The 12,464-nt window shown below is 42.0% G+C and overlaps 1 protein-coding gene across 3 annotated transcripts in view; it reads left to right on the top strand.

The window, feature by feature from the left end:
* The first annotated feature begins 950 nt into the window (after nucleotides 1-950).
* The window catches only part of si:dkey-172j4.3 (diacylglycerol kinase delta), a 137,824-nt gene continuing 126,310 nt past the window's right edge, over nucleotides 951-12,464 (top strand). The window contains exons 1-2 of one of the 3 annotated variants that reach the window (XM_082977556.1): nucleotides 951-1,099; nucleotides 3,287-3,600. In XM_082977556.1, coding sequence (XP_082833682.1) covers nucleotides 3,412-3,600 — 189 coding nt within the window. In that variant the 5' untranslated portion in view covers nucleotides 951-1,099; nucleotides 3,287-3,411. Of the gene's footprint in view, nucleotides 1,100-1,151; nucleotides 1,748-3,286; nucleotides 3,601-12,464 lie in introns of those variants that run through there. The other 2 variants (XM_082977557.1, XM_045721860.2) reach the window with 2 other exon arrangements.

Raw genomic sequence — 12,464 nt, 5'->3', positions numbered from 1 at the left:
ATTAGAAAACAAAAAGTAAAAAATTACTTTACACATTGGAATGAATTAACAAAAAAACTGAGCAAACTAGAATGCTATTTGGCCCTAAACAGAGAGTACACAGTGGTAGAATTCCTGACCACTATGACTGACCCAAAATTCGGGAAAGCTATGACTATGTATAGACTCAGTGAGCATAGCCTTGCTATTGAGAAAGGTTGCCGTAGAGAGACCTGGCTCTCAAGAGAAGACAGGCTATGTACACACTGCCCACAAAATCTGGAAACTGAGCTGCACTTCCTAACCTCTTGCCAAATGTATGACCATATTAGAGACATATATTTCCCTCAGACTACACAGACCTACAAAGAATTCGAAAACAAATCCAATTTTGATAAAGTCTCATATCGATTGTGTGAGATACCACAGTGTGCCATCACAGCAGCAAAATGTGTGACTTGCTGCAACAAGAAAAGAGCAACCAGTGAAGAACAAACACTATTGTAAATACAACCCATATATATTTATTTTCCCTTTTGTACTTTAACTATTTGCAAATCTGAAATGTCTTTATTCTTTTGTGAGTGTAATATTTACTTTTTATTGTTTATTTCACTTTTCTCTGTCAATTTCACTTGCTTTGGCAATATAATCATATGTTACCCCATGCCAATAAAGCCCCTTGAATTGAGACAACAACCACTGCCCGAACCATGGCTAACTATCTTCCATGCATATTTGATTACTGCCGGTAAACTGATTACAATTATCCGGTGCTGTGGGTGCTTTCATTGTAAATGTTTCACTCCCCCGTTTAACCTGGGAAGAAATAGCTTGCAGTTTTGATTTAATCTCTCTCTCTGTTTCACTGCATTCTCGTGAAGGCTAGTTTAAGTAGCCTTCAAATCACCCTCCTTCCTCTAAGCTCTTCTGTCTCCCCCCATCTCCTCCTCCCCTCCCAACCAACTGATTCAAATCGCCCCCGATGCTATGCGTATAGTGTGTGTCGGTGTGAGAGCGGAGGGAGAGAACCAGAGATTTGATAGTGCTCAGTCGTGTGGGAGGATTCAAGCCGAGAGACAGGTACCCAGGCCGGGCAAAAGCAGCGGGGGACGCCACGGTAACAGAGATACTTATTTAATCGCCCCCGGTAGAATACAGATGCATGGCACCACAGCTTGCTACGGTGTTCGTTCCTAAACGTTACCTTGAAAGAGGCTGGTTTAGGCTACCGGATTTTGACGATCGTTTTTTTAGAATTGAAACGGTTTTTACTGAGCTTCGCCGGTGAACGGAATAAATTAATGAATACGTTGATAGATGAACGGATGAATGGATAGTATTGAAATCCGTGTTTTGTGGCAGTCTCCGTCGTTATTAACGATCCCATTCTCAATGGAATGAATGATCAAACGTTGTCGCTCGAGAGCCGCCAGTTCTAAAAGGTAGAACGAAGCCCTGGCGACGCGCTACTGCTTGTTGTTCCAAAGAAGAAAATAACTGAAGGTTACAGAAAAATCTGTTTATTTTTTAACGTTTTCGTCTCAAAAGAAATAGCCTTATAAACGCATAGCGCTATAATGTATCGTCATATGATTTGTAATCATACTGCTCTTTGGCTACTGTAGACTAGATGGTGAGGTCGGTCGTTCGTTGTGTAGTAGCAACACGTCGGTTAAATTCAGAGAGCTGAAACCAAGGAAACAGGACACACACTTGAGACACATGATGACAGTCAGGTGTTCTGTTAGCAACCACTCGACTGCAGGTGACCACTGAGAAATATAGCATGATGTTATTGCGATACATATTATAACATTTATATGCCAAAATGACTTGAAAGTGACAAATTGAAATGTTCATGCGGTGTGTGTGTTGTAATAGCCTACTGGAATGTGTGTGCATGATTTTTATGACAATCCTGTGTGTGTGTTACTTTCTAAATGTAGCCTAATTCTTTACAGTTACTGGTGACCTGTCCAAAATTGTAATCAGTAACGTAACTTTTGGATCACACAAACTCAGTAACATAATCTGATTACTTTCAGTTATTTTTAGATTAATTTCCCTTTAAGAGGCATTAGATGAAGATACAAATTAATATTACCAATTGAACGACATCTGTTGCAGGATAAATCGATGTTAAGAGTTTACGTAGCTGGTGGCCATAAATGGATGTTGGAATTTACTTTATCGGTTGGTTGTGTAGGCTTCTTCTAACGCTTTGCTTTCTGATGTAGATAATAATACGATTAGGCTATAGCCTATCTTTACATTAAAAACCAGTGTCTGTCAGATTTCCAGTCATTCCAATTAGCCTAATTGAATACCCCTTGATCTTCAAGAGTAGGACTCTGTAATATGGAAATATAGATTAGGCAAATTGTTTTACCTGAGCATAACCCAAATATTAAGGACTTTTTAGCCTACTCTGTTGTTTATCTTCTTGTCATGGAGGACTACTCTCATGAAATGGCATGGTTTGAGCACTACTGAAAACTGCTATTTGCATGTGAAAAATGAATGCCATATGCTGCATTTTCTAAAGGCTTAATGTAACGGGTTACAGTTACAGTTTTTTGTAATCATGTTATATTTTATGACTGTCTTTTCATCACTGTTGAAGCATGAAGGCTTATTGTCATGTCATCATTTAATGCTATATTAGGCCTATCCTTTGTAATAACCATCATCATCATCTTCATTATCATCAATGGCAGATGTTCAGAAAAAGCTGTTATACAATGAGTAAGTCTTATCATTGCCCTATGTAGAGAAATAGGCCTACATGTCATGTTGTGGGCAGCCAAATGTAGCTCTATGTTTGTTTTAACTCAACAACCGGCTAAACAGTTTAACAGTACCCAGGTTAACCATTCTAACAGTTTGCATAAAGTCAAAATGATTGTGTTGGTATTCACACAAGTGCTATAGGCTTCACCACATCATGCAGTGACTAAGACAGTTAAGCAGAGGAACCACTAAAGAGAAAGAAAATGAACTCAGTCACTCCCACCCTAGCAACACTCCATTTTCTGAACTGTGTTAACAGTAACACCACCCAAGTTAAGCCATTTTAACAGTTTGCACGAATTAAAATAATGATTTCACACAATGGTACAGTCCATATGCCTTACACCATCAAAACGCAAACCCAAAGAGTGAGAGTGGCAAACTGATTTGCTCTATACGGGGACATTTCAAACTGTCTTGCTCTGACATACGAGGATATTTCAAACACCTGCCTAACTAACTGCCAACTGGCACTTTTTTTAAATAATAAAATATGAATCATTCATCTTTTCAGAGGATCGAGGCTACCTTAGATCAACGGACGAAGAAGTGTAAAGATTGAAGTCTGGTCACGCACATCACGTCGCATCTTCTCCTCTCCTCCTTTTCCCAAGTCCGTTCCTTCAAACAATCACCATCATGGCTTCCAAACTAAACCCGAATGTCTTGTACGTCCAAGAACCGCGGGAGTTGACGTCTTCACAGGAATCTGACCGCCTAGGGCAGCCCGAACCCGGGGAAGAGAGCTCGGATAGCGACGGAGAGACGGACGAGACGGAGCAGAAGCTGATCCGGAAAGTGTCCACGTCAGGACAGTTACGTGCCAAGGTAGGAGAGACACACACACACAAATCATTTTTTTATTGAACATTTATTTAACTAGGCAAGTCATTTAAGAACAAATTCTTATTTACAATGAAGGCCTACCCCGGCCAAACCCGGACGAAGCTGCGCCGCCCTATGGGACTCCAAATCACATTTTTCTTGTCATCATGAGAGATGAACTGTGGAATTGATCCTGGTTAGGATAGTAGGCCTAGGCTTAATGTTCTGAAAACACACTCACACCCACACACATCATTGGCAACTGATTAGTAACTGATTAATAACAGTGTATTATTGAGTAAGACATAAAGTTTGTTTGAATTTGGTCAATACATTTATAGTGATTGCCGGGTTGAATCGTTACAGTTACTGATTGACAGTCATAGATCATTGTGGATCAATATGAAGCCATAGCTGTCACCTATATGGTGTTGCTTTTATAGTGATCTCATGGCTGTGTTTGTTCCTGAGACAGCTGGTTCAATCAAATGATACCCTATTGGCCTATGCCCTTTCCCATAGAGTGCACTTTTCCCAATACATTGCACTACCTTTGACCAGAGATATGCAAATAGCTCAGCTGGTAGTTGGTAGAGTATGGTGCTTGCAAATGCCAGGATAGTGGGGTCGATGCCTGAGACCACCAATATATAATAACTTTACGCACACATGACTGTAAGTCGCATTAGATAAAAGCATCTGCTGAATGACATATATATATATATTGTGACGACCCTGGGTTTATAAGCGCGGAAATCGACTCTGCCGCTCGAGCATGCTTTTGCGGCACAGTCGATAGCGCGCCGGACTTCGGCCTTGAAGGTCGAGGGTTCGAGACCTGCTCCCTGCCTGCCTGTTTCATTACATTGGTGTCGGAAGTGATCGGACCTTGCATCCACGACAGTGCGTGTGCTTGGCCGGTGAGCGCGTTCCTGTAAGACGTTGAGTCGCAAGCTAGCGCGAGGACGCGCTCGTTGAAAGGAGGGAGTAGTGTGACGACCCTGGGTTTATAAGCGCGGAAATCGACTCTGCCGCTCGAGCATGCTTTTTCGGCACAGTCAATAGCGCGCCGGACTTCGGGCTTGAAGGTCGAGGGTTTGAGACCTGCTCCCTGCCTGCTGTTTCATTACTATATATATATATATATATATATATATATATATATATATATATATATATATATATATATATATATATAGTAATGAAAAAAAAAAAAAAATATATATATATATATATATATATATATATTTTTTTTTATTCTAGTACAGGCTGAATGATTAACTGAATGAGCAACAGAGACAGAATGCAATGTGGAATTGTATTAAATAGTTTGTGGTATGGCCCCATCTCTGAGGAATACTGATGACAGGTAGCTGATGAAAGGTAGCCTTTTGTTGGGCAGCTGGCATCGAAAACTAAAAAGGTTCGGTACCATCATTTTTTCAATGTTCATTACTTCTGTCAAATGTGTCTCACGTGATTGAGAGGATCAAGTCTGTATCAGCGCAGCCCGTTTATAGAGTGAAGACCAAAGTGCCTGCTCCACTTATTCATTGCTCGATCTATCTGGCTGCATTGTTACCTCCCCACTCATGCTGCACAGAAGTTATCACACTTGAATAATGCAACGCGGCATGTAGACATTTTGAACATTTTTATTACTTTTCGCAAAACAATGTCCATACAGGCTAGAACACCTTTACACAATGCAAGACGATATTGGTAGCTTCTATCTTTAATTTGTAGGCTAACTTTCCTTGCTAGCTTACAGCTGAATTCACAACCCTAGTTGTTGCAAACCATAATGCAATATATGCTGATTTCAAAGCTGATTGTCACCAAAAACTTTATTAATTCACTTCGTTTCCCTCACCGCCAAAAACGAATTCACTTCTTCGTCTTCCTCACCTCCCATCTGGTTTCCACTAGATTCCATAGCCACAAAGTAATATTCCACAGCCACGTTCTGCCTGGCGAATTACGTCATTACTTTTTTAAAGAGACATCGCTCACTTTAAAAAATGCTTCTTCTATTCAAATGTTGTTGACCAGTACAATAAAATAATATGTTCTCCTAGCAGTCTCAATTAAAATAAGTCTTAAATGGAAGGGATTGTTTTGTCATCTGTAGCCCCATGAAATCAGCTAAAACAAGCTCAATATCTCAATGCACGCACACACTCCTATTGAATAATATGCATTCACCTGTAATGTGAATTGACCTAAGATACATCTTGATTTACCCAGTTTATCAATAGAGATGTACCATTCAAATAAATTATTATCATTATGTTGTTTTGTAGTTAGGTTGGTAAAAACAAAGTCAGATTGATTGTATGATTGTATAATTGATTCATTAATGCATACATGGCTGTCTCTGAAAAAATGTGCATAAACATTTTCAAATGTAATGATATTGAACAGAGCAGTAGCTGAGTTTATCTGTCTGGATGAAGTGCCATTGTGTGACTTTGGCTAATACGCCTTCTTTTTTGTTTGTTGTGGTATCGTTTTGTTATCGTTTTGGTATCGAGTATCGTGATCGAGTGTAACCGATGTGAAATGGCTAGTTAGTTAGCGGTGGTGTGCGCTAATAGTGTTTCAATCAGTGACGTCACTCGCTCTGAGACCTGAAGTGGTTGTTCCCCTTGCGTTGCAAGAGCCGTGGCTTTTGTGGCGCGATGGGTAATGATGCTTCGTGGGTGTCAGTTGTTGATGTGTGCAAGGGTCCCTGGTTCGAGCCCGGGTTGGGGCGAAGAGAGGGACGGAACCTACACTGTTACACGAGCATTGTGATACTAAACATGAGCTGTATTCGAATACTCATACTAACTGCACTAACTATACTATTTGTAAAGTAAATTGAGTATGTAGTATGCTTATTGGTCATAGTATGGATACAGTTAGTATGCCAAAAGTTCCCAGATGTCGTTCTACATTCACCAAAATACGAAGTATACAAGCAGTGGACACTATTTCCGTGCTTTTAGGGCCCATAATGCAATTCTTCAGAAAGTAGTCGTGGTTTCACAACGTTTTCAGATTTTAAGAAAATGGAGGAAAATATGCAGCTGAAGTCCGACGAGAGTGGATACAAATTCATTGTTTTAACTAATTATGTCAAATGTTAAGAACATTTTGATAAATGTAATAAAGTAACGTTACGTAATAAAGTTACATTACACGTTATGTTGGCTGATAGTTTGTTAGCTACGCTATCCTTACGAACCACATAGCATATCATTACAGCAGTATGTACCGGTATGTTAGCCAGCTACCTAACATTAGTTGGCTACTAATACACCAGTATATTAACTATATGCTATCTAACTAACTACCCAATGTTTATTGACTTGATTATTCACATCATTCTTAGCTTAGCTTCATGGTAAAATCGTTGTGCTTTCTTTATGGACATTGTTAATTCGCTCTGGCTATCTACTCCGATTTCAGAGCACTCTTGTCTGAGTGTGCCAGAGCGCAGAATAACTGATGAATTTACGAACGCTCAACACCCATTGAATATGGCCGGTGTCAGTAAACGTTTGCAAAAAAAACGCAATTAAATTGTTGCCACCAGCACAGTTACACTCACCAACGCTCTAGATAAATCAAATCAAATGTATTTATATAGCCCTTCTTACATCAGCTGATATCTCAAAGTGCTATACAGAAACCCAGCCTAAAACCCCAAACAGCAAGTAATGCAGGTGTAGAAGCACGGTGGCTAGGAAAAACTCCCTAGATAGGCCAAAACCTAGGAAGAAACCTAGAGAGGAACCAGGCTATGAGGGGTGGCCAGTCCTCTTCTGGCTGTGCCTGGTGGAGATTATAACAGAACATGGCCAAGATGTTCAAATGTTCATAAATGACCAGCATGGCCAAATAATAATAATCACAGTAGTTGTCGAGGGTGCAACAAGTCAGCACCTCAAGAGTAAATGTCAGTTAGCTTTTCATAGCCGATCATTGAGAGTATCTCTTCCGCTCCTGCTGTCTCTAGAGAGTTGAAAACAGCAGGTCTGGGACAGGTAGCACGTCCGGTGAACAGGTCAGGGTTCCATGGCCACAGGCAGAACAGTTGAAACTGGAGCAGCAGTACGGCTAGGTGGACTGGGGACAGCAAGGAGTCATCATGCCAGGTAGTCCTGAGGCATGGTCCTAGGGCTCAGGTCCTCTGAGAGAGAGAAAGAAAGAGAGAATTAGAGAGGGCATACTTCACACAGGACACCGGATAAGACAGGAGAAATACTCCAGATATAACAGACTGACCCTAGCCCCCTGACACAAACTACTGCAGCATAAATACTGGAGGCTGAGACAGGAGGGGTCAGGAGACACTGTGGCCCCATCCGATGATACCCCCAGACAGGGCCAAACAGGCAGGATATAACCCCACCCACTTTGCCAAAGCACAGCCCCCACACCACTAGAGGGATATCTTCAAACACCAACTTACCATCCTGAGACAAAGCCGAGAATAGCCCACAAAGATCTCCGCCACGGCACAACCCGGGGGGGGGGGGGGGGGGCAACCCAGACAGGAAGACCACTTCAGTGACTCAACCCACTCAAGTGATGCACCCCTCTTAGGGATGGCGTGGAAGAACACCAGTAAGCCAGGTGACTCAGCCCCTGTAATAGGGTTAGAGGCAGAGAATCCCAGTGGAGAGAGGGGAACCGGCCAGGCAGAGACAGCAAGGGCTGTGAAAACAGCTTAACCAGCTCTGCTAGGGCTAGTAAAATGGTCAGAGTGAGGTGTTCTCTCATTTGTGTCTGGAAGTAGCTAGCAAGCTAGCCAACGTTAGCCAGCTAGTTTGGGTGTTTGACTGCCGTTGTGAGGTCAGAACGCTCGGATCAACCCTACTCCTCGGCCAGAGCATCTAGTGTGTGCTCTGAACGCTCCAAGAGCAAAACGCACAGAATTTTACGGACGAACAAACTGACTGAATTTCTCTGAATTTACAAATGGACAATATGACAATGCTCTGAATTTACGAACGCCCAGAGCGCACTCTGAGCACACTCTGGCACTCCAGATTGAATTTACGAACTCACCCGAAGTTGTAAGATGTCTAGCTAGTAATTTGTTATGCTAACAAGCTAGCAAGAGGTTGCATAGCAACAGCATCAACTTCCTGAAGACGGGTGAAGCGCTAGTACGCTTAACTGAAAGGATACCATTCGTTTACGGTATACTGCAATGAACTAATAGTATATAGTATGCAGTATATACTCATTTAGTATGTAGTATACAGTATGTTAGTATGGGTATTTCTGTAGGTTCATGCTCTACAACATTCGCAGAGTACGACCCTGCCTCACACAAGAAGCGGCGCAGGTCCTAATCCAGGCACTTGTCATCTCCCGTCTGGATTACTGCAACTCGCGGTTGGCTGGGCTCCCTGCCTGTGCCATTAAACCCCTACAACTCATACAGAAAGCCGCAGCCCGTCTGGTGTTCAACCTTCCCAAGTTCTCTCACGTCACCCCGCTCCTCCGCTCTCTCCACTGGCTTCCAGTTGAAGCTCGCATCCGCTACAAGACCATGGTGATTGCCTACGGAGCTGTGAAGGGAACGGCACCTCCATACCTTCAGGCTCTGATCAGGCCCTACACCCAAACAAGGGCACTGCGTTCATCCACCTCTGGCCTGCTGGCCCCCCTACCTCTGAGGAAGCACAGTTCCCGCTCAGCCCAGTCAAAACTGTTCGCTGCTCTGGCACCCCAATGGTGGAACAAGCTCCCTCACGACGCCAGGACAGCGGAGTCAATCACCACCTTCCGGAGACACCTGAAACCCCACCTCTTTAAGGAATACCTAGGATAGGATAAAGTAATCCTTCTAACCCCCCCCCCCTTAAAAGATTTAGATGCACTATTGTAAAGTGGTTGTTCCACTGGATATCATAAGGTGAATGCACCAATTTGTAAGTCGCTCTGGATAAGAGCGTCTGCTAAATGACTTAAATGTAAATGTAAATGTATTTGAACACAGCTCTGGTATTGATATCGAAGTCAAAATTCTGGTATCGTGACAACACTAGGTTGTATTGATGATTGGTTAGATAATTGCACAGGAGCTACAGTAGCTAATATCAAAGCCTAGATTGGATTGCAAGCTGTCAATCAAATAGGCCATGCAATGCGGAACCATGCCTAAAATAGTTTGTGTGTGTGTGTGTTTGTGTGTGTGTGTGTGTGTGTGTATGTGTGTGTGAGAGAGAGATTATTAGATTGTGTTTCCTGAAGTCACATGACTCAGATTAACCTAGTCATAGACCTAAGAATTTGGCCCCTTATAAACTATAGGCTGATTGGATTAGAACTGTGTGTGTGTGTGTTTGTGCGTGCATGTGTGTTTGTCTGTGAAAATGAGCACTGATTTGTTTCAACAAAACAGATACAGTATGCTAATTAATGGCAAACACAAACAATCTCCCTCTCTCTCGCTACTCTCTTTTTGTCTCTCTCTCCCCCAACTCCTTCCCTCCCTCCTGGATCTATCCCCCCTTCTGTCTCTATCTCTCCCCTTTCTCCTGATCTCCCTCCCTTTCCCATCTTTCTCCCCCTCTCTCTCTCTTTCCTCCACCCCCTCAGTAGTCCCCAGTGTATTTGCATCATGTTCATTAGCTCAGAGCTAAGTGTTATTAGCCTTGACATGTCACCCAGACATGATTAAATTAAACCATTAACAAACACACAAACTCACCATTAACACTACAACTACGACAGTCAGCCCCAAAATGGTTAGAGTGGTTAGGGTTTCCCCTAGGTCGAACCGGTGCTTAGGCCTCAAGGGATTGTTGGTTTCCAGGGTTACCAGAAGAGTGTCTAAGTAGGTAGGGGAAACAGTAGGAACCAGAAGGAACCCATTTTTACCCATAGTTTAGGTTTATTAGAATATCATAGTACATATGCAGAAACATACATAAAATGTGATGTCATATAATATATATATTACAAAAAAGTTAAATTATAACATCAGCCTAAGTGCATCGTCAATAATTCACATGAACTTATTGGCTTCCAAGCTTAGTGTGCTAGTACTGGAGAATATATAATACTGTAAGTCGAATGTATTGGGGAACTCGAATGTGAGGTGTGGAAAAGGGAAAACACTAGGGGGAGGGGAAACAATAGGGTGGGGGGTGTGTGTTCAGTAAACCTATGACAGTGAGGGGGGAGGGAGGATGGAAGCAGAGTGCCTACAGAGTTGCCTACAGGTAACAGGTGTGTGTGTGTGTGTGTATGTACACTAACAGGTGGCTTGTCTTCCAAGGGGTCCTGTTGTCATCTGTTCCGAGTAGGGCTGTGATGGTCATGGGTTTTGGATGATGGATTTTGGCCAGCCAAATGACAGCGGTTACCGTAATAACCGTTCGAATAGCCCCAAAAATAGATACCAAAAAATATACAGTCAAAGGTTTGGACACACCTACTCATTCAAGGGGTTTTCTTTATTTTTTACTATTTTCTACATTGTAGAATAATAGTGAGGACATCAAAACTATGAAATAACACATATGGATTTATGTAGTAACCAAAAAAGTGTTAACCTCTTACATCTAGACGTTCCGCTAGCGGAACACCTGCTCCAATATCCAATGATAGGCGTGGCGCCAATTACAAATTCCTCAAAAATACAAAAACTTAAATTTTTCAAACATATGACTATTTCACAGCATTTTAAAGACAAGACTCTCCTTTATCTAACAACACTGTCCGATTTCAAAAAGGCTTTACAGCGAAAGCAAAACATTAGATTATGTCAGCAGAGTACCAAGCTAGAAATAATCAGACACCCATTTTTCAAGCTAGCATATAATGTCAGAAAAACCCAGAAGACAGCTAAATGCAGCACTAACCTTTGATGATCTTCAGCAGATGACAAACCTAGGACATTATGTTATACAATACATGCATGTTTTATTCAATCAAGTTCATATTTATATCAAAAACCAGCTTTTTACATTAGCATGTGACGTTCAGAACTAGCATACCCCCCGCAAACTTCCGGAGGAATTTGCTAACAATTTACTAAATTACTCACGATAAACGTTCACAAAAAGCATAACAATTATTTTAAGAATTATAGACACAGAACTCCTCTATGCACTCGATATGTCCGATTTTAAAATAGCTTTTTGGTGAAAGCACATTTTTCAATATTCTAAGTACATAGCCCAGCCATCACGGGCTAGCTATTTAGACACCCGGCAAGTTTAGCACTCACCAATATCAGATTTACTATTATAAAAGTTTGATTACCTTTTGTTGTCTTCGTCAGAATGCACTCCCAGGACTGCTACTTCAATAACAAATGTTGGTTTGGTCCAAAATAATCCATCGTTATATCCGAATAGCGGCGTTTTGTTCGTGCGTCCCAGACACTATCCGAAATGGTAAATCAGGGTCGTGCGCATGGCGCAATTCGTGACCAAAAAAATCGAAATATTCCATTACCGTACTTCAAAGCATGTCAACCGCTGTTTAAAATCCATTTTTATGCCATTTTTCTCGTAAAAAAGCGATAATATTCCGACCGGGAATGTCCATTTAGCTAAACAGAGGAAAGTAAACAAAGCTTTCGGTCGACGCGGGCACGAGCCTGAGTCTCACAGTACTGTAACCAGCCACTACCCAAACGCGCTACTTTGTTTCAGCCAGAGCCTGCAAAGCCACGATTCAGTATTTTGCCGCCTTCTGAGAGCCTATGGCAGCCGTAGGAAGTGTCACGGGACAGCTAAGATCCTCACTCTTCAATAAACAGAGACAAGAAGAACGACACCTTGTCAGACAGGCCACTTCCTGAATGAAACCTTCTCAGGTTTTTGCCTGCCATATGAGTTCTGTTATACTCACAG

The sequence above is a fragment of the Salmo salar genome, chromosome 07, assembly GCF_965601325.2.
Source record: "Salmo salar chromosome 07, fSalSal1, whole genome shotgun sequence".
Classification (NCBI taxonomy): domain Eukaryota; kingdom Metazoa; phylum Chordata; class Actinopteri; order Salmoniformes; family Salmonidae; genus Salmo; species Salmo salar.
Note: the sequence above shows the minus strand (reverse complement) of the source record. Positions and strands in the feature narration are given on the sequence as shown.